A 22,770-nucleotide genomic window follows, 5' to 3' on the forward strand; every position below is an offset into this window, starting at 1 on the left:
ATTAATTTGACTCTCATCATCCAAATAAATTCAGGTTTCATGAGTAAAAACTCATCTCATGAAACATGTCCCTATTTTCTGTCACTTTTTCTAAACAAGGTCATATTTTATATCTAGGTAATTTGTAATTATTAATCCTATAAAACTGTTGATCTTTAACAGCTACATACTCGTAGTTAGGATTAGAGACATACAATTTTGCGCGGTAATTGTTAACGAAATCCACGATACAATTTTAGTGAATTTCCACAAGTTTTTTTTTTCAAAATCCCGAACTGCAAGACTTAATTGTTTACACATGCCGGGGGGGGGGGGGGGGGGGGGAGGTAGTATTAGTAGTAACTTTCATAGCCTGTGTAATATGAAGGGGCTTTTTACAAATTAAGACAGCAACATTGCCTTAAATTTTCTTTGTAAATAATTTATTGAATCAGGCGTTACTTTGCAGAGGTCCATGAACATATATAATGACTTTGCTCACCAGCAACCACTTTATGTGACTTCTGAGAGAGTTCAATGTCAAATTACTGATAAGTCCTTTATAAAGGACTTTGGGCGTCAGGGGGATAGACGTTGCTATCGTAAAAATCGCGAGTGAGCAAAGCAATTGTTTCATAGTTCATTTGTTTGCATTTTCGTTCTCTGTCTTAAGGAGCGCCAATGGTTGGACCATGTCGAGATGTTCTGCGTGGAAGACGTGAATGTCCTCGGTATATACTGGCACTTCACCATCACTATGCTGGTGTGGATCCCGCTTGGCGTCATGGTTCTAACAGTAAGTAGTACGACCTTAATAGTAGATTGTACAACAAGAACATAAAACGAGCCATTTTACCCAAGCCGTTCATATAGCTACCCGCGCCGGTACGGCGAGGGTGGATAGACACGTCGAGGGGAAAATGGGTTTAATGCTCGAGTTTTACATTCTGCTTTTTACTTATATTGCGAGGAAATGAGATAGCAACAGGGGAAACAATTGTTCACTTTCTAATTCTATGTACTTTTATTTTTCATGCATTATTATCCTTGGCAAGGATGTTCTTTCCAAAAGCGCTGGTAGTTTAAAAAAAATACGTGTAGAAGAGCCCATTGTGGCTTATTTACTGAATAAATGATTTGAAATTTGTTCCACCAGAACAATGGTACGAGAAGGAATTGTTAACTATGGCATGCACCATTTCTTTATACATCATGTGGTGAGCTAGACAGATAATTGTGGTGGTGGTGATGAGAATGGGAGCGCGAAAGTCTTTATGGTAAAGAGTTACAAGGGGATATACATAGAGATATTAACAGTAATTTACTTTATTTTGTGCTAAAGCCAACTAAGAACTGTCGTGTAATCCATGTTATGTCGTTTCATGTAGACAAAAGACACATCTGCCATTGAAAACAAATGGCACCCGCGTCTTTTTTCCGTATGACGGCAGTAGTGTGCACCATAGTAATTAGAACAATCATCATCCCAGCCTATATAGGGTACGTTCCACTGGCTGGGCACAGCCCTTCTCTCTGAATGAGAGAGCAGTGCGGATTAGGAACTCCACACACACCATAGAATTACTTCGCAGGTGTGTGCGTGCAGGTTTCCTCACAAATGTTTTCCAGCACCATAAATGCTCAGGGTAAATTTCAAAAGTAATTTCGCACATGAATTTCGAAAACTCAGAGGTGTGAGCCGGGGTTTGAACCCATGATCCTCAAACGGATCAAAGCACTAGGTCAAACCACTAGGCCACCACGACTTCAACACGACTTTAGTATTTCTGATTCATAATTAGAAAAATATGGATCAGAAATATTCTTACCTCATCACTAATGTACAAACTCTTTTTTCCCAGTACGGCACTATAATGTGGAAACTGGAGTGGAGTGCCAGGGAGCTGTCTTCACGAGGCCATGGGCAGACCGTCGCCAGGGCCAGGAGACGAGCAATGAGGATCACGTCTTGCGTGTTATTGGCCTCTGTAATCTGCAGAGTGCCCTACACAGTCATGGTTTATTGGAGGAGCAATAATAGTAGAGCGATCAATTCGGTAAGTCAAGACAAATGAATGGTTAGTACTTATAATCATTTCGACGGTTTTTGATATTTTAGTGAACGCTATTCAAATTGCTTTCCAAAACACAAATTCACTCCGATGTTAGATACACGATGTAAGATCTGTTAACGAATGTTTTTAAAAGTACCTTCGCACATTTTTTTATGTTGCTCCAAACTATGACTATGAAAAATCGTTTCTGTTGTTTTCAAGATTAGCGTGAACAATCATACAGAAAAACTAAAACCATTCAAATATGTTCTGTCAGTATCAATTGCGCGGTCAAAAATATAACTTTTAAATCTGGTTTCGGATTGACAGTACCATATAATTTAACCCTTAATTAGGGCACCGGCAATATATTTACCACCAAAGAAAAATCAAAGCCAATCCAAATTAGCAACATTTACCGTCCAAAATCAAATGTCTTGACAAGGTTGTCTGTCAACCCTATTAAGGGTTAACAATAATTTTAGTAACCCTGAGTTAGCAGCCAGGAGTAATCTTGGAGTATATCTACATACTTACTAACTCTTCTACACCTCCCAAGCTCATCCAATGTTGTTGTTCGTTGGACCAAATTTTCTCAAATATACCTTTTTTTATTTTTTTTATTTTTATTTTTTATTTGTGTTAATTTTGCTGTATATGTGTGTCTTCTGTGTTAGTGAATAAATGTCTTCTTTCTTTCTTTCTTCTTCTTTCTTTGCTGCACGGTTTTCTTACTTTTCTGTTTTTCTTTATGTACCGCATGTAATGCATTTACAACGTTATTTTCTTTTAGGTTGACGGTAGTTTTGCTGTCATCTGGTTTGTGGCCAACTTCCTTATGTACTTCAACAGTGCTATCAACCCTCTCATCTACGGGTTCACCAACCTTAGGTTCCGCAGGGCCATGGACAGAACTCCTGGTATAGCCTGCTTTCGGTTCGGAACTTGGTGCTGTGTGTGTAGTATGGTAAGTTCTTATTCTGCGTCAAATTGACACTGTAGAACGCTTTTTGACAGGTGGTCATTACCATACTCCGGGACTTTCAGGGCATTGACATTAGTCAAAGAGTAGGTATCGAGTTAAAAACAGAGTGCACTCTAGCTGGTTTCTGCCTAATGAATATATAATCAATTAGAAAAAATACAATGATAAGTATTTAAAATACAAAAAATATTACATTTTCGTAAGGTGAAATCGTTTTAATGTTAATAAAGTTTGAAAAGATTTTTAATAAATTGAAGTTCGTTTTAAATAAGAATTTTGGCTATAGCACACTAAACATCATGAACGAATTGTTACAAGGCAATGAAGTAGAACTGCGATCGCAATCACATCGTGTAACAGTTAACGTGTAAATATGCACCTATTACAACTGCCGACGTAGAAAGATTCAATGGGTTAAAATGGATATTTACAACAAAACGCCGCTGCTTAACTGTTGTTCCAAATTTAGAAAAGAGATTAATCATTTATTTCGAAAATCACATCAACTAATAAATTTACTGCAGGTAATTAAGTAACGTTTTTTTATTATTATTATCTCATAACATAAGCCTTGGTACTAAACCTAAAGTACTAGTATAGTTTACAATTCGCAGTGAGGTAATTATTCATGAGGCATAATAATTATAATGTTTTGTCAGATGAACCTATCTATTAATGTCTACTCTTTAGCAAATCGTTTGTGCCCCGAAAGCCCTGGGGTATGGACCATACCGTATGGTCATTACCGTCGTGTTTTGAAATTGAGAAATCATTTTTGATGATAATTATACTATGAAAAGCACACGCACACTCTGGCCTCAGTTAAGTCCATCATTCTAGTTTTCCGTCATTCATATTTGGTTGACGAAGATATCAAAAATAATTGACTTTTATCAGTCCGTCAGTCTGAGAGGGTTACACGGTAATTATATTGTCATTCTGACCATACTGATAACAGACTAAAAGTGTAACTGAAGTCTAACAATGACAGTCAGATTTAGTAGTGTAAAAAAAATAGATAATAACTGGTACGTACCTTTATTCACTTGTATTATATTTTTCAACAGTTCAAAAAGACACCATCGCCAACAGAAGACAAAAATTCCGAAAAGATCTTCGTTATAGAGAACTCACCTAAACCGAATAAAAAGCTGGCTAAAGCTATAAAAAACGTCCTTCGCATCAATAAGGACACCTTGGAGCTCAGCATACCAAAGGTAGACGAAGTTACCACGAAACCAACTAAAGTGACGCCGCTAAAAACTGAACACGTTTGATACGTTAAAATAGAAAGTCAAATCAATAAAGCTAATTATTTTTTGGGTAATAAATATCGTGGAACATTCAACACCAGATAATCTAATCTAAGCTTAACAACTAGTACAGTGGGTATATATATACCCAGCTGCACAAAATTTGGAGAAAGAAAAGAAAGAAGAAGAAAGAAAAACATTTATTCATGACATTTACAAATCAGAGAAAAAAGAAAAACGGAAATCGAGGCAAATTTTGTCACGAAATGGTCCCAACCCAACTCAGCATGATGTCAACCTTGCGGCCGACGCTGGTCTTCCCTTGGAACCATAAAAGGGCAATTGAGGACCAGATTTTTTACCGCTCAGTATTATTTAAGAACAGATTTATAGTAAATAGTCAATATATTATTAGGATCAATACTTATAAAATTTATAGTAACATTCATGACTCCTATATAAATATTCGTATTCTTCATTTAAGCACAGATCTGCCAGAACCTGGGACCTCTTATTTTTAAGAATGATAAAAAGGTTCAGACGCAATCCGAATCGGGGTTCATTGAAATCCGTTGTAAAAGTAGAGAGTTAGTGTAGATGTAAAATGTTACTAAAAATATTTGTTATGATAATAATAAGTCCCTTAATGTAGTATTAATTTTATATAGTCTGTCGATCTTTTAAAATATTAATAACTAATAATGTAAATTTGTACAATAATGACTTTGATGTTACGGTAACTCTGTTTTGTAAAAATTAAAACGAAACTCGGGCTTTTGTAAGAGTATAATTATATTATAATAAGTTTATAACACTTAAAACTAGTATTCCTTAATTATATTTGAATACACTTTATAAAGAATGTCTTTTTCAATAAATCGATTTAGTATTTTTGCTGCTGTTTCAATTTCACTTCAGTGAAACCATTTGAATCTAGACCCACCGTTCTCCTTGTATGTTGTTAAATTTCTTGCTAGGTTTTTCAATGTCTCTGTGTTTTATACTGAAAAGGTTCAACAGTGGCTCCCAATTGAACTCCTTCAACTGTGATTACTGTAGTTTAATCAATTGATATGCACTCTGATTCATTTTCTCCATTCTCCAACTGAGAACTCAGTTCTTCAATTTTGGCTTCCAGTGCTTCTCTCATGTGAGGCTCCACTCGAAGAATATTGGTTGCCTCTTGTAGAAGAACCATGCTCTCCATAAGATGATCCTGGGGATCCACAAATTGTAGTTAAATATCAGAAGCAGAAGACGCAAGCTTTTATATTAAACTGTGGACTGAAGGAGTAATAAATTTTCAAAAACGTAAATAAAGTAAGTAAACTTTGCAAGCTATACTAGTTTTTATTATTGTTAAGATATTACGTGGGATTAGAATTAAAACGTCTATTATTTATTTTTTTAACTATTTTAGATGCCTTACTACATGTTGAAACCTAATAACAATTGAAATTATTAGTACGTTTGCATTCATTTTACATATTTTGGGGAGAGTTGTTTTTCCGAAATGATTAATCAAGTATTATAACATTTTAAACTTTCGTGATTCTCACTCATAGTCAAAATACCACAAACGGGACTTATCACGCTTTTATTACACAAGTAATATTTACCTCGACGTTTCGGCAACGTTACAGTTGCCGTGGTCACGAGTAGACTCGGCACGGTAAATATTACTTGTGTAATAATAGCGTGATAAGTCCCGTTTGTGGTATTTTGACTATAATCAAGTATTATTAGTAAATAGTTAAAAGCTATGAACAAGTACATTCTATGATCAAGAAAAATCTCTAAACACAATAGTTTTTTTTTTATTGTAAGTAGGTATTTGGCTTCATTCCAATTTTCAAATCTACACAGCTGGAAAATAATGCTTGTGGATCAACTTTCAATACCGGCCTAGTAACACAAAAAATATATTTAAAGCTATAAAAAGAGCATGATTGTTATAGTACTAATAATAATCTATTTCTTTCTGTGCTTTAAGGATAAGAACTAGAAATAAAAATTGAAAATGATGTTAAATAAAATATGATAGCCTATCCAGGAGCATACCCCTTAATGAAGGTTGATTTGCATAACAGTTTATTTAGTCACGTATTCTCTTTTTTATTATAATTTTTTTACAGTCTGTCATGTTTTCTAAAAATTGGAATACAAATTAAGGAAATATTTATGGAAATAACATAACGGTTTAGACTTTTTTTATTTAAATTCGAATGAGATTTTGACTAACATTTCTAATCTATACTAATATAATAAAGAGGAAAGATTTGTATGTTTGTTATGAACTAACTCAAAAACTCTAGACCGAGTTTAAAAATGATTTCACTCTTTGCTAAATTATTTCAAAAATGTGTGTGGAGTGCCCTTGATTAGAGACCTTTTTAGAGTTCTGTGACCAAAGGGTAATAAAAACGGGGCCCTATTACTAAGACTCCACTGCCCGTCTGTCTATCTGTCACTATGCTGTATCTCATGAACCGTGATAGCTAGACAGTTGAAATTTTCAGGAATAATTTTCTTGTTGCTGCTATAACAAAAAATACTAAAAACAGAATAAAATAAATATTTAAGGGGGGCTCCCATACGACAAACGTGTTTTTTTTTGCCGTTTTTTGCTCGATATTAGGTAATAACAGCAACAGGTGGTTGCTTGAAATATTAACAGAATATTTATTGGTTTATTGATTCACTTTAAAAGTTATAAATTAAATTAAAATAAATAAATATTTAAGGAGGCTCCCATACAGAAAACGTGTTTTTTGCCGTTTTTTGCTAATGTCTAATGTTGTTAGGTACGGAACCCTTCGTGTGGGAGTCTGACTCGCACTTAGCCGGTTTTTTTTATTTTGCTCGTGCGAAGCCGGAGCGGGTCGCTAGTATTAAATATTATTTTCTGTTGAGCCTATTTATTCCATAGGTATTATTACGTTACCTGCGCACCAGCTTTTGTTAGCTTCTCAGTTTCAAATTCCCTTTTGGTCTGTATCGTCATTGCTGCCTGTAGATCCAAGAGAAGTGTCCCTCGGAAGCGCGACCATCCAGGCTCAATCTTGTCTGCTACCTCCAGCAACTCATGGCAAAGGTCAATTTTACGTTGGAGTAAGTGGTCTGGCAGTTCTGAAAACAAAAAAAAAATGCGAAAACTTACTACAGTGCAGTTCATGGAAACTATGTTGAAAAGTTGATAAAGGTTATTTCTTGAGTGGACAGTGATATATACCATAAATAAATAGTTGTAAATTTCTAAATTACCTGATAAAATGTAGCCTTTTTGATTGCCGTAAATCTGAGTCAACGCTAATTTCGCTTGTATGACTAAATGATTTGTAGGATGAAGCGTCTGACTATATTTCTGAATGAACTCCTCAAAATCTTTGGGATTAGACTTGTTAAGTTTATTGAGATCTTGTTTCAATGCATTATTACCCCAAAACATTTGTTTACTTAAAATAAAGTGGTCACATTTTTCACATTTCCATGTCGCTGATTCGTCTAAAGGATTCGTGGACAACAACATGGCTCCCTTTGTAAGACTGTGTTCGCTCCCCGGACCATTGCATAGGGAACAGTAAATGTTTCCCAAATTAGTACCCAGCTCAGTGGGATCTCTACATCTTTCACAATCACAATCAAAACATTTATTTATTTTTAAATGTCTCCGCCTGTCCAAGGTACCCCAGAGTGATTGAGTGTACGTTGCAGTTATGAGTTCACCTTTTGCAATTGGCACAGTTGCAATCAGGGCCATATTATAGTCGTCACCGAGATATATGTGACGCGTGTTCGGCCTGCAACTGTGGTTCATCATTGACGCTGTTACATAAATAGCCCGTAACCTTTTCGATCCGTCAGGAGACCTCACGTCGAATGCATTTGTATCAAAAATGGAAGCCACTTTCAGAATTGTCTCCTCGTCAAAGTCCATTCCTAGAACTTGTATAATAAAAGTTGTCAGATTGGCTTTCAAAATCGTGTACAGAGGAGTTCCTATTCTTTCATCTATGTGCGATTCCAGATTGCAAATGTTCTCATACTGCTGTGGGTTTGACTGTTTCATCAGTAAAACTCTTAGCGGAGCAATCACGCAGTAAGCAGCCTCACTTTTATTTGGCTCTTCATACTTAATGGTGCACTTATATTTCATATCGGTCATGATTTTGCACTCTGGTTTATGAACATCAGCCTTCTCACATTTCTGTCCACACATCGGCCAACAGCAAATTGAGCATTTATAGAAATCGTACTTATCACCGATCTTGATTGGTTCTAGCTTCTTTCCACATGACAGGCAATGCGCTGGCGAGGACATTCTGGGTCCCATTATGGCTGGTTTTTCTTTCATGATCATTTCGCCTTGCTGTATGTCTCTTGTAGCGATCATGTGTCTGCCCACGTTGTCTGAGAACTGTATCTTGAAGGCGCAGCATTTGAATTTGTGACCCTCTCTCCATCCTAGTTTTTGGTGTGCTCTGGAGCAGTAATAGACGAGCTTGCATCCTCCGCAGGTCTGATTAGCTGGTTTTTGACAGACTTCACACGTGGGTATCTCCCGGTTATGTTCCATGGTTTCGCCTTGGTTTTCGAACGACGCGGCCGTCTCGTTTGAGCTCTAGTACAATACTCGTTTTAAATAGATATACATAATTAACACTGGTACGAGTCTTGGGACACGAGCCAACAAAATGAGGAATTAAACACTGTTATCTTTGATGTATCGTCATGCATTGTTTAAAAGGGTTTTGTCAATGAATTATTGTTATTTTTTATGTTGTGGTTTTAACTGTAATGCTTCGATACAAAACTTACTCCCTTAAGTGTGTTAAAGTCAAACTGTACGTCGAATTTGCTGTCAAGTTAGTTGATTATTTTAACGATGTTTGCCAGAATTCTGCCCGTATTAACGTGGAAATGCTTTTCGGGCGCTATGGGCACTTTTGGGCCAAGAATGGCAAGAGGCGGATTATTTTACTAAATTGATATTTTTGCAATAATTATTTTCCCTTTTTTTATAAATCGACTTTATTTTTGTAAGAAGATAATAGAATACAATACAATGCAAAAACTCAGGTATATACAATACGGAAAATGAAAATTCAGGTATATACAATATACATAGAGATCGTCTTAGGTAAGCAAATAGGCGGCCTTATCGCTTCAGAGCGATCTCTTCCAGGCACCCTTTACAATGGACAGAAATCCATACTAATATTAAAAATGCGAAACTGTGTGTGTTTGTATGTTTGTCCGTCTTTCACGTCGAAATGGAGCGACGGATCGACGTGGTTTTTGGCAGATAGTTTATGGGCTCGAGTGACAAAGGCTACTTTTTATCCCGGAAAAATGCACAGTTCCCGAGGGAAGAGCGCGCGATAACTGAATTCCACGCGGGCGAAGCCGATGTTTTCCTTCACCATAAAGGTCGTGGTAAAATTCAAATGTAATTCCGCACATGAATTTAGATAACTGGAGGTGCGAGCCGGGGCTTGAACCCACGATCCTCTGCTTGAGAGGCGATAGATCAAACCACTAGGCCACCACGGCTTCTTGTATGGCTTTAACCTTGTAATCGGGCTAATGCCCTTAATTTCATTCGGAGAAACAGGATGACGTTAGCTAATCCCATTCCTTCACAATCCGCACTATTAAAGATAAAGCAATGCGCTTTGGCAAATAACCGGAATATTAACGTTTTAACGAATGATTAGATACTTTTTTTTTAATTTATGACGGTGAAAGCATTATCTACACTTCCACTGAACGTAGACATAGTTAGTGTTTAGTTTTGTAACTTTTTCTTTAATTGTATACTGTACTTTTTAAGTATTTTATTTTGTAATTATTTTATATTGAAAAAATGACTTTCTGCTAAGTTTATTGCGGCGCATTATTCTTGGCAAAGATGGTCTTTCCGAAAGCGCTGTTAGTTTGAAAAATTACGTGTAAAAGTGCCCATTGCGGCCTATTACTGAATAAATGATTTGGATTTGGATTTATATATGTTACGGGATGTAGGCCGTAATTTTCTTTAATGAGCTCTCGATACGATGTTATATGATGAGCCATTAATTAACTACGGTCTACATCCCGTAAGAAATATAAGTAATAACCGAATTATTAACAGCATAAAGGATTGAGTCGCTCTTCACACCTAGCGTAAGGAAGTAAATCGGAAGTAGAATAAGTTGATGCAATATCAATTACTCCAAAAATGTATCAGATAAAAAGAGACGGATAACTTAAGGCACAATATGCTCTTTCATAAAGATTATCTGCATAAGTATCCTGTATGACATATATCTTCATTAATATGTATTGACCGAATTTATCATTACATAACAACATTCTTTCATACACCGCTCGCAGAAAATGAGTTGTAGTTTGCTAGAGACCGGCGCACGAGTCGCTGCTCCATGAAAAAACGATTTTGTGGAAAACTGGAGAACGTTAGTGCAGTGTGCTAAAAAATCGGGTGTGCTTTTCAGTAAGTCGATTTCTGTTAATAAAATCGTTATATAGCATAATGGATGAACTATTAATATAATTAAGTCAATGGAATTTTCTATTTGTGCGATCAAAAATATTAACGTGAAAAAAATGTGAGATGGAAATATATTAGTGAAAAAGGATGACGAGCATTAAAAACATAAAAAGACTTACCAAAAATGCGAATACTTTTAGTTTTATTTTTAATGTGAACGTGTGTCACGTACAAGTACTTTACCAGAAGTAGTGATTTAAAGTCCAAACTAGCGTGGACTAGATTCTAGAACTACTAAGTGTAAAGGTTGTCTTTACCAATTTTGTACGTCGGCAATCAGTCTACCTACATATATCAATACCCGTATAACCTAACTAACAAAAACTTGGAAAACCCCCGACTTTGTCACTTCAAAGTTCAATAAACATGTCTAAGAACCATCGCTAGAAAACCTGCTTTCAAAAAAAACGCATTTAAATCTGTCCACCAGTTTAAGAGCTACGGTGCCACAGACAGACAGACAGACACAGCTGTCAAACTTACACCCTCTTTTTGCGTCTGGGACTAAAAATAGTAAGTACAGTATAGAATACCGTACTGACTGGACAGACTGACGATACACCTAAATCACTGAAGCACTAAAGATACTTGAAAATGGCAATGTTGCTGGATCCTGCAGCAATGCTGCCGCTAAGAAGCTGTGCTTGCGTTTCAATTTGGGGAGTGAGACAGCCGGTAAAATAACTGGTATATTAGCCCTCTGAGCTAGCAACGCATCTTCAATCCTTCTCCTCCTCCTCCTGATATTAGGGGTGTCCTTGGGGTACTTACTCACAACGTGACCCACTCACTTGTACCTAGGAATTTGTATAGAAACCTCAGTGCGCGAATCCGATTTGTATAGTCGACCAAGAAAGTGCTTTACCAATTTTAATCTTAATGACACTTCCTGCTTCAGAAATAAAACAATGAGGCTGATTGTCATATTGACTTGTTGTTGTTTCTTTAAAAAAATATGGCTCTGTCCATCGGAGGACAATTTTGCCAGTGTCTAGTAGTTTTTGCCGTTGTACGGTAAAAAAATTCTAGAAAACGAAATATGAGAGGTGATGGTGGATGAACGATTAGATGTGAAAATAAAAAGTTGTGAAGTCGTCATATTGACTTGTGAGTGAAAATAGGCTTTGACGTTTTAAGCGCTACAAATGACATTAAACCTAGCCGTCTGAGGCTAACAGCAACAGTCCGTCCGAAAAAAAAAAAAACCTTAGGGTGGTAAGTAAACCAATGTCTTGGTCGACTATACTACTTGACCTGTTTTAATCAATCCGACGAATCCAAGATCATATTAAAGGATTTATGAGTATCATCCTACTAATATTATATACGCGAAAGTTTGTGAAGATTGAGCTATAAGCTGGACGTCTAGAATAAGTTGATATTCCAACGAAATCGGAATAAAATCTCGAAATCTTAACCGCTGGGTTTCACGTCACGTTTGGCACAGTTATTACTAGTAGTAGTATGAAGACCACGTTATAATTTTTATAAATTCGACGAGATTTTTTTGCAGACGAAGTCACGAGCTAGTAAAGAAGAAACACTATATTTCCACTGTTAAATTCCCAGGTCACGTGCACGTGAAAAATAATAATAGCCGTTTAAAAATTATGTAGAACATTTATTTCTGGAGCGGTGTAAAGTTGTGAAGGGCAAAAATAGACGCCTAGATTCCAGTTGTTAGTACGCTAAATGCTGAGAAAATATTTATGTGAAGTGTTTATACATACTTGAAATACTTTTTATAATTATGTTTCTCTTTTGCCTTACATATAAATAGGCTCAGTGTTGCTCAGCGAGCTACGGAGAGAGCTATTGCTTGGGGTTACTTTACGAGATCGAATCAGAAATGAAAAGAAACGTTGAAGAACGAGGGTCACCCATATAGTCAAGGTTAAGCTCGTGTGTAGATAAGTCCCGTTTGTGGTATTTTGACTATGAAGGATAACCTTGTTGAAGTGGCAATAGGCAGGCCATATAGCACGAAGAACAAATGGCCGTTGGAGTCAAAAAGTGTTCGAATAGAGACCGCAGATCAGCAGGACGGCATAGAACGTCCACGAATGAGATGAACGGATGACTTGTTGAAACTGCCGGCAACCACCGCTTCCAACCGAAGCAACTGGAGGTCCACGAGAGACCTAGCTATGTCTAACAATGGATGTCTTACGGCTGATGATGATGATGACAATTAGCTTCATATCAACTATTCGACACGCATAGTCACAGCCATTTTAGGGCATGCCAGAATTTGTATTATGTCTTTGATAAGAAAAATGTTCTCCTAAATAAATGAGTCCTCCTTTTTGAAGTCAGTTAAAGCAGTGGAACGGAAGATTTCTGTCACTCGACATATGTTAGTAGACGAGTCATTTTGTATGAACCCATGTTCACATTATCAGTATTATCTGAATATTTAATCCTGTCTGGACATCCTGGTAGGTATATTATTATCTCATATAAGATTATCTAAATCAGACTTCTTATAACAAATAGATGAAAAACTCAATATCTGGGAACCAGCCAATAAATTATAACCTTCATCTAAAAATATGTGGCGATCAATAAACAATACCATTGCCATTATGAGGCATTGAACTGGTTCATTTTCGTTAGCTACTACTGGTGCAGCAGCAGAGGCGTCGGAAAAACTAAAAGTAAACAAATACAAAGGTCTCGGCCCTGAATACAACTTTGTTCCATTTCGAGGGTCCCCCAGCGTAAAAAAAAAATTAAAGAATTGTCTAAACGACTTTTTGATACCACAGGGGACAGAAGAGCTGGCAGTTTCCTCGGACAACGTTTCAGCATAGCTATACAGCTAGGAAATGCTGCCAGCATCTTTGGGTCTTAGACAAAGATTTTACTTTACGCGCTAGAGCATAGTATAGTTAATTTTTGCCACCTAGATCTAGCACAAATACGAAGTTTACGAGCATAAAAAGTGAAAAGTTTATTTTCATCGATGCGCCCGATTCAAGATCAATGCCTTGACACGAGGCGTTCGCGCGCCAGCGCACATAAATCACGCAATTCATGTGCATCATGTTAACTCGATGTTGAACTAGGTCTAGGTTTACTGTTACTAGATGGCAGTGTACCAATGATTTAAATGAGTGAGATTTATTGATTGTTTTGTACGTGTAAGCGTTAAATAAAACAATAAATTTGAAGATTGAAGTTACAATGGCTGTCTGGTATTTTGTAACCCCCGACGCAGAAAGAGGGGTGTTATAAGTGTGATGCCAATGTCTCCCTCCATGTCTAACTACTGTCTGTCCGTCTGTCTGTCTGTCGGTCTTTTACCCGACTGCCTAAAGAAGGGTTATGTTTTTGATTAAGTGAAAACGAGTTTCCTTGCTGTAGTTCTTAGCTATGTTTCATTTTAATAGGTATAGACGATTTTGAGGTATTGTACTTTAAAATGATAATAATCGTGAAGGTTTAAGTTTTGGAAGTAAAAAAGTTGGTGCTAAAATTGATACCTAGGAAATTTAATTTTGAAGTTTGATGTTTTAGTCCAATAAAATGTTTATTACTTTCGCAGAAAAATGGGGCATGAAAATGGAGCTGATTGTGTTTATGAGGTAAGTGTAGCAGGGACACCAATTTATTAAAATCTGTTCAGAATTTCAAATGATTTTTTGCGCCCTCTAGCGAGATATGAAAGTGACGGCTTTTGACGGCGTGGTACGAACGAATGGAAGCCATAACTCAGAGCATAACTACAAGAATTGATAGTTAGACTTTTTCTCAGTAGATGGCGTACTGTAAAGTACGAAGTCTAAGTGATGTCCTTCACAAAAGATGTCGTTAGCTGATCAGAAAGAAAGTAAAAAAGTTTTATTCTATAATTAATACTGACACTTCGAAAGACAATTTATTTCGAGCTGTCGATGGACAGAAGTGCATAACAATGTTACGGTTAATTGAAGCGAAAAACGTTTGCTACGAACATGTATGTATTTTTAATTGATTTTATATTTATAACTATCTGATAGAAATAATTAACTTTAGAACAGCCTGCTGAGATAAATTACATAAGTAAACAATACCTCTTCTTGCAGTCGGGTAACAAAGGTTTTCAATTTTTAAGCATTATTTTTAGTTACTGCAAATACCATGGATTTTATTTTAGGAGAACATTAAATTGAATTAATATTATTATAACATTATTTAAAATGGTTAAAATATTATTTCACATAGCTTTCGCCAGAGGGATTGATTCGGCGTCCATGTGGTTAGATTTAGCTCATCGTCCAAATCAAAGTCAAAGTCTAAATATCTCTATTCAATTTAGGCTATAAAAAGCACTTAATGAATGTCTAAAAAAATCTACCACCGGAAACGGCTCCAACGATTTCGATGAAATTTGGTATGTAAGGGTTTTCGGGGATGAGAAATCGATCTAGCTTAGGTCTTATCTCTGGGAAAACGCTTATTACCGAGTTTCAGCCCGAGAAAAGCTCAGTCGCCCAGATACTAAATTACCTATGCTAGGAAACACACAAAGTTACTTCTTGCTATTGCATTGTTCTTCTAAGTCGCTTCTTTCAAGGAGTAGTATTGCCATGGTCGTCGAATGATCAGAGGTGAACCTTTATGACGACCTTCTTAAAAAAACCATGTGCTGTTTGTCAGTATGGGAAGGTCTGAAACTATAAGACATACGAAGATCTGTTCTTAGGAACCATGTCATCGATTTTAGTAACAAGTAAAACTGCATTCATACATTTTAAAATAACACTACTCAGTTCTGGAATCGAACGCGAACGTTTTGAAAAATAAAATGTACATTATTTCTATTTGGATATCGGTAGTGTAGGTCATAAGCAATAAATGTTATTAAAAAAACACGGTAGGTATCTAGAATGAATATACCTAATACATTTTATTTCATATTCTATAACAATGTAAGTTTTATTTTTCTAAACGCCCGGTTTCGATTCCCGAGCTGAGTACAGTTTGTTTTTAATGTATGAATGCAGTTTTACACATTAATAACAATTTAAAATCGATGTCATGGTTCCTAAGAACAGATCTTCGTAATGTATGTCTTATCGATTCAGACTTTCCCATACTGACCGATCTAAATAGGCCACCTGTATATACAGTTTTGATATTAAAACTACGTTATTACCAGGCTCGTACTTCAGAAGAGCTGGGCCGCTACCTCATCGCAGCACGGGACTTGGCTCCAGGAGACCTGGTCCTGACCGAAAGACCCCTGGTCTTTGGACCCAAGGCCACTCTGGACCCTGAGGCGACAGTGCCCTGTGTTGGGTGCTACAAGCCAGTGCTTACTGATGCTGGAGAGAGGTGTGCTAAGTAAGTGATCCTAATTATTCAACAATAATAATAATAATAAAATCATTTATTTTCTCCTCACAAAAGTACATAGGTACAAACAATACAGCAGCAATACACACATAACAGCAATAGTTGTGAAAAATATATAATGTAGTTTTAGAATAAGTAGGTACTGGTACTGGTAACTTTTGTGAGGGACTGGAGTCTGAACTAGGTAAAACCTGTATTACAGATCTCCAAGCCCCCATCCCGGAAACACATTGGAAATATTACTTACAAGCTTTTATTAACTTTTACCTGTCCCGTCCGTCGGCCATCTGGGGCAGACCTATGCGACGTGAGACCTAGAGTGGACGTCGTACGGCTGATATTATTATGATGTTGATGACATACCCTGTCGTCTGTGTGTAATCCAATCTTAGAAGTCAAATTTGACCCACTTTCATCTTTCAGTCGTCAAATCGATTGAAATCGAAATTTGGCTAGAAGTCAGGTGACAATGAATAAATCTGGTAGTAAAATTCAAGTGACCCAGCTCGGATCGTCGCCGTTGGACGGAACTCCTCAACGGTTAATGGCATTAACTTGCACATTGTTATAAATATATTGTGTACTTTGGATGACAATATGTACATATTTACATAAAATCACGCCTCTTTCCCAACGGGGTAGGCAGAGACTACTTCCTTCTACATTAGCTACGATCCTGGCGTACAACTCTCGCTTCCTATGCATTCATCAATCTTTTCATGAATGCACATCGGTTGAGAGTACTCCTGTGACCGACCTTTCTTCAGAACGTCCTCGTTCGTTGTGTTCGGATCAAGGACTTTGTTCGGATTGAGAAAGGGATGCTTGGATGTTTGGGTATGTTGAGAGAATGAATGAAAACAGGTTGACTAGGCAGATCTATAAGACGAGCGTGAATGGGAACGTTGAAAGAAGGCCTAGACGAACGTTCCACGATGCAAGTACAGTCAGCAAATAATAGTTTTTTTATAATGCCATGCAAATAAACAACTCAAATAATATTTTATCTACGCACATATCATAAATTATTTGCGCATAAATTATTCCACATAAAAATAATCATTTATTAGATAAATTGGCTGTTCTAATAAGACGTAATTATGACGTAATACGTCATTCGAATCAATTTTGCCTTGTCCGTCTCTGCTTTCAACCATAAATCGAGGTTCCATCTTAAAATTGTTAACTTCTTGACTCGACTCGGCACCCAAATCGACTTCAATCTTCGAATCCATTATTGTCAAACTTTTCCTCTTATTACACACGAACAAACTAAGAACCCTGATATCCTTATCCCCAGAAGGTTTCCAATATTGAATGCGGTAACTTATTTTATGAGGTTTGCACAACAAATAACGGAAAAAGAAGATTATTACGATTTGAGATGATAACAAGGAAGGAAATTCCGACAGGAAATTTGGCGTAGAGTCTTTTAGCAAGATTTAACAGTCAAAGCAATTATTAAAGAGTTTTAAGCGTCAAAATAGATGATAGCGACAAAAGTTTCAGAGTTAGGGAAACGGACGAGTGCTCACTGTCCCAATAGTCGCCATCTTTGATTTTATATTATAAACAAAAGAGGTGACAGCGCAGGGTGTCATCTATCGGGTATCTATCGGGCACTCGGATGTTTATCTTATAATTGTGTGTAAGTATGTATTAAATTGTTGGCACCATAAACAGTATTTTCTCCCGCCAATTCAACTGTAACCCACCTGGATTATTTCAACCAGAAGACTTAGCTATTCAATTCAATTAGGTATTTTATGCAAAAGAAAATTTATATTTACATAAAAAATAAATTCGTTAAAATTTCCCTCCCTTATGCTTATGAGCGTTTATACCTGCTGAGCTGGCAACGTTGCATTTTTGTTAGTTTTTTTCGATTATTCCATAAAAATTGAATGAAAATTTATAATTTTGTCAGATAGAACACTTCTTAATATATAAGTTAATGTGGCTACTCCAATAATAAAATAATTATTCGTTATAGACTTGTATTTTTTTAAAAACCGGTCACGAACATTAATTCGTGTTTAAGGAATATAAAAGTCTATCACGAAGAATTATAGGAGTAGACACATTAAGTTGTATCAGAAAACATTTTTAATTTTCATTCAATTTTTATGGAATAATCGAGAAAAACTAACAAAATGCAACGTTGCCAGCTCAGCAGGTATAAACGCTCTTATGACGTTATAATAAACCGGCAGCGAGATATCGTCCATGTTAAATCTTAAAATCAATAATGTTAAGAACAAGAGTTCGAATACAAGATATTATTACATTGGAAGTAAAGTTAAATCAAAGACTATCTTGATGCGTTTTTACTATGATTTGTAGCGTTTGAATTTAATATTTTAATACATTTATAATTAAATAACAATGTTTTCTTAATCCACTATCTAAATATACGAGTATATAGTTTATAGATACCTATAACGCACAAATCTCAAAATTGAAAAAAAATCACTTTGGCCCTTATACATAGGACCCATCGATTTACGGCATTTCAGTAATTGTATCAAAAAAGCAAAAAGTCTAAACACAACTCGTGTCGACTTTTAAGAGTACGTATCTCACTCGTAGTTCTAATTGGCGTTGCTTACATAATTTTTATTTACTTTAATAACTAAACCAAAATAGACTCAATAGCTTCTGAACAAGTTGTAATTAAGAACGAGACAGAATCGTCTTCTGCAACTCTGCGACGTGCTACAGTGATAAACTGAAATGTCGTCTAATAAAAAGATACCAAGACTTAAATGAAAAGAACGCTAGATTTAAAACGAGTGAATCCCAGTTCAAAGCTGCAGGTCAAGTAGTTTAATTAAATTCATATTTTTCCACGGTACAGAATTTAAAATTGAAATTTTCTGTAAACCTCAGCATTCATTTTAGTTTGACGAAACGAGAAAAATTTAAAGTATGGTGTCAGTAAGAATGAGTAATATTATGCAGACTTATGTAATTCTTTCTAGTAAAGTACGATCTTATTTTATCAAGTTGCTCCTTATAACAATTGTGTATTTCTTTTTCAATAAAACATACACTCAAATTGAGAACCTCCTCCTTTTTCGAATTCGGTTAAAAATTGATCAAAAGACACCTACGATATGTTTTTCTTGATTTTGTTAAAATCAATAAATAGCTCAGTTTATTGGTAAAAACTGACTTTTAATTAATTTTTTGATCAAAGGAAAAAATCTAAAATATAATTTTTTTCACGCGTAATTAACTACGCAGACATAGAATAAGAACTTGTACACTTTACTTTATTACACTTAATTGATATATTAATTCCTGATTGTCTTTTAAACAGTAAGAGTTCGGCCACTAAAAAGGGCCATTTTTTATTTTGTTCTTTTTTTTAATTTTGAGTTCCTCATTTTATACTAAATTTTCAGTTTAGTTACGAAATTTCCATACATTTGTGTAACTCAATGGAAAAAATTGTAGGACATAGTGTGAAATTGGACTTGACTATGGTAAGCAACTTTACCAATTCACCAAATTGCATTGAAATCTGAGAAAAGAAAGATATCGACAACAAAATAAAAAATGGCCCAAAAATGTTCGCTAGTTAACGTAAATTTGTTACCAATTAGTGCAAAATATTTGTGATTCCTTCTTCTTCAATACATATTTCTAATTCCAGATGCGGATGGCCAGTGTGCAGTGGAAATTGTCCAGGGCTCTCAGATCCAAGACACCATGGAGCAGAATGCGCCATTCTGAGAATGAGGCCTGAATGTGTCTTAGATAATATGGCAGAATATTACAGGTGATTCAAAATGGCAAATTTGGTAGATAAAATAGCAGGTTAGATTTAACTGAATTTTCAGGTTCAAAGGGTAAGGGTGAGACTAAACGGAGGCAGGCTTAAAAGCGGATCAATGAACCGGAAAGTTCATAATAGTACTGCTAATGATAGCAAGGTTGTACCTCTAAACTGTACTTTGTACCTACCTCTGCTGGCCCGTTCACATGGCGGCGTCAAGTTTTGTCGGATCTACTGACCACCCGATTCTAAAAAACCAAGTGTGGTTCACATGGCTGCCCGGTTTTATAAGATCCTCCAGTCCAGATCTGAATTTTTGCAGGATTCTTGTTCTGAGCACACAAGTGAATGCAATTATTGAAATAATATCGCCACTAAATCGGATCCCGGTCGGATCGAACGACCGAACCGATTTGCAGTTGCAAAATCGGTCGACACATTTTGCAGGATACAACTTTTTGCCGGATCTTGCATTCGTAGGTATGCTTGAGTGAACACGTACATCAAAATACTGTACCACTAAAGCTGAAAACAGTTCACGCAATGGAACTGATGCTTCCTTGTGAACTAACTTCTAGAAGTGCTTTAATTAAATGGGACTGCTAAGGAAGGAATTTCATAATCTCACATTCATTACATGGTGAACAGTTTTTGATGTTAAATTTGAATAAGTTCTTAATTGTTGGTTTCCAGGCACGACGCTCTCCTGCCTCTGAGATGTGCGCTGCTACAGACGACAGATCCTGAGAGATGGAAGAAGCTCTCTGAAATGCAGTCTCACATGGAATGTCGTAGTCCTGGCACTGACGCTTACGAGTAATTAGTTCTTTCTTAATGCTCATAAGTGACTGTTTGCCCCTATGAGCGGGAAATTACATTCACTTGGATATATTTACTAATACCTAATTATTATTTTCCTTTGTAACTTTGACAGATAATATTTATTTATTTATTTTTACTTTCAGCGAAGCCAACGAGTTCATCGTCGAATACCTCATGAACAATTTTATCAACAAACTAGACGATGAAACTAAGAATAAACATCTTCCTGAAATCTCAGCAGATCTACTCCACGTTTTTTGTGGAATTATTGACACCAATGCTTTAGAAATTCGTTTAATGGAAGGCACAGAGTTACTAGCCTTGTATACAAATACATGCATTATGGAACACAGCTGCATACCTAACACTAAACATACATTTAGTCATTCGACTAAAGACAGAAATGATTTGTACAGAATTACAGTCAAAGTTGTAGTTCCAGTTTTGAAAGGGAGTCACATAACGACTATGTATAGTCATGCCTTATGGGGTACGCAAGCGCGGAGACAGCACTTGGAAGATACAAAGTATTTTGCTTGTAGATGCGAAAGATGTGCAGATCCTACTGAATTAGGCACATACGTGAGTGCTATGAAATGCTTAGGTGATGGTAACAATCTCTGCGATGGAATACATTTAGCTGAAGATCCGTTGGATGATGAAACTGATTGGGCGTGCGATAAATGCGGTGTCAAAGTGAATAATTCCCAAGTAAACATGATTATATCACAAATGGGTGAAGAAGTAGAGGCTGTACAAATGATGGGTGGTACGATAACGATGTTAGAGAATCTACTGTGTAGGCTATCGACATTTTTACACCCAAACCACTACCATTTATATTCAATAAAACACTCGTTGATTCAATTGTATGGACGACAGCCTGATTACACATCAGAAGAAATATTAGACAGGAAAATAAATATGTGTAAGGATCTTATTGAAATTACTAAGAAATTAGACCCTGGTAATGCTAGACTTAGTTTGTATAGTGCTGTTTTACAACATGAATTGCATTCAGCTTTAGTTTTAAAAACCACCATACCTAATAGCGATGGTTCAGTAAAACCTGTTGATGTAGTTAAACTATTGATTGTTGAAGCTAAATCAGCTATTGATACGGCTTTGGACTCTCTTAAAGATGACATGGAAGAGTTGTCAGGAAAAAAACTATTTTCAGTTATTTTAGAAAGCAAAAAACATTTCAAAAGGTATTGTAAAGATAAAAATTTGGTTGTTTGAATTGTTTCAAAATGTATTTAATTTTATGTTGTTTTTATCTTATACATAATTATCACAGTTATTTCTTTGTTTACATTTTTTTATCTTAGCTTAGTTTTATTAGGTAAAATTTTATAAATAAAGTAATTTGTAACAACAAAAAGTATTTCATTGTAAAAAGTAACAGCATTATGAAAACAATCATTCTATGTGTTTAACGTTTGTTGAAGCGCCAAGCGCTTTAAAAAGTGAAGTGATGAAATAATTTTCCCAAAGTTCACTTAGAATAAGTAGTTAGTTCTTTACCTATCGATTTTGAGGTACGAGATATTTCAAAAGTAGTAGCGATTATTATTCCTAACAAACCTTTTCCACTTCTAAATATAACAGAAAAATTACAGTATAATGTGTAAATATAAATAAAATTTGATTCAGATTAAAATTAGTTCATTTATAATAATGAAGATGAAGTCATAATTTCCCCTGTAACTAATATACACCTAAACTAGTTTGCTAATGTCGTTTGAAACTCGAAACAAAATATCGGTCTTCTTTTTCTTTCTCATTGGAATCTTCAGGAAAACGAAGAGAACCGACGAGTCCCGAGAGACATTAACATTCTGGTTGTATATTGTAGATATGGTAATAAATGCTTGTATCATGGTGGCACTTCACTTAGTATGTATGTAAATGTATGTAAATACTTTATCGTTCATAAAACACAAAAATAATACAAAAAGAAAACAACAAAACAAAAGAGTACAAAGGCGAACTTATCCCTAAAA

At 35.8% G+C, this 22,770-nt stretch overlaps 3 protein-coding genes across 3 annotated transcripts; 2 read left to right on the forward strand and 1 right to left on the reverse strand.

Annotated features, from left to right (window-relative positions):
• The first annotated feature begins 654 nt into the window (after positions 1-654).
• LOC141441384 (uncharacterized) lies at positions 655-4,370 on the forward strand. The gene is made up of 4 exons (XM_074106112.1): positions 655-775; positions 1,842-2,036; positions 2,827-3,000; positions 4,086-4,370. Exons 1-4 carry the CDS (start codon positions 680-682, stop codon positions 4,293-4,295), a joined length of 675 nt encoding a protein of 224 aa, XP_073962213.1. The 5' UTR covers positions 655-679; the 3' UTR covers positions 4,296-4,370.
• Positions 4,371-4,456: 86 nt separating this feature from the next.
• SmydA-2 (SET and MYND domain containing, arthropod-specific, member 2) lies at positions 4,457-8,910 on the reverse strand. Its single transcript, XM_074106110.1, has 3 exons — positions 7,536-8,910; positions 7,216-7,400; positions 4,457-5,487 (listed from the first exon to the last, which is right to left on the reverse strand). The coding sequence occupies exons 1-3, from the start codon at positions 8,845-8,847 to the stop codon at positions 5,332-5,334; spliced, it is 1,653 nt and encodes a 550-aa protein (XP_073962211.1). The 5' UTR covers positions 8,848-8,910; the 3' UTR covers positions 4,457-5,331.
• A 1,739-nt stretch (positions 8,911-10,649) lies between these two features.
• Positions 10,650-22,023, forward strand: SmydA-5 (SET and MYND domain containing, arthropod-specific, member 5). The gene is made up of 6 exons (XM_074106113.1): positions 10,650-10,764; positions 14,369-14,408; positions 15,965-16,149; positions 19,820-19,945; positions 20,636-20,758; positions 20,908-22,023. The coding sequence occupies exons 2-6, from the start codon at positions 14,373-14,375 to the stop codon at positions 22,004-22,006; spliced, it is 1,569 nt and encodes a 522-aa protein (XP_073962214.1). The 5' UTR covers positions 10,650-10,764; positions 14,369-14,372; the 3' UTR covers positions 22,007-22,023.
• The last annotated feature ends 747 nt before the right edge of the window (positions 22,024-22,770 follow it).

The sequence above is a fragment of the Choristoneura fumiferana genome, chromosome 23 (genome assembly GCF_025370935.1).
Source record: "Choristoneura fumiferana chromosome 23, NRCan_CFum_1, whole genome shotgun sequence".
Taxonomy (NCBI): Eukaryota; Metazoa; Arthropoda; class Insecta; order Lepidoptera; family Tortricidae; genus Choristoneura; species Choristoneura fumiferana.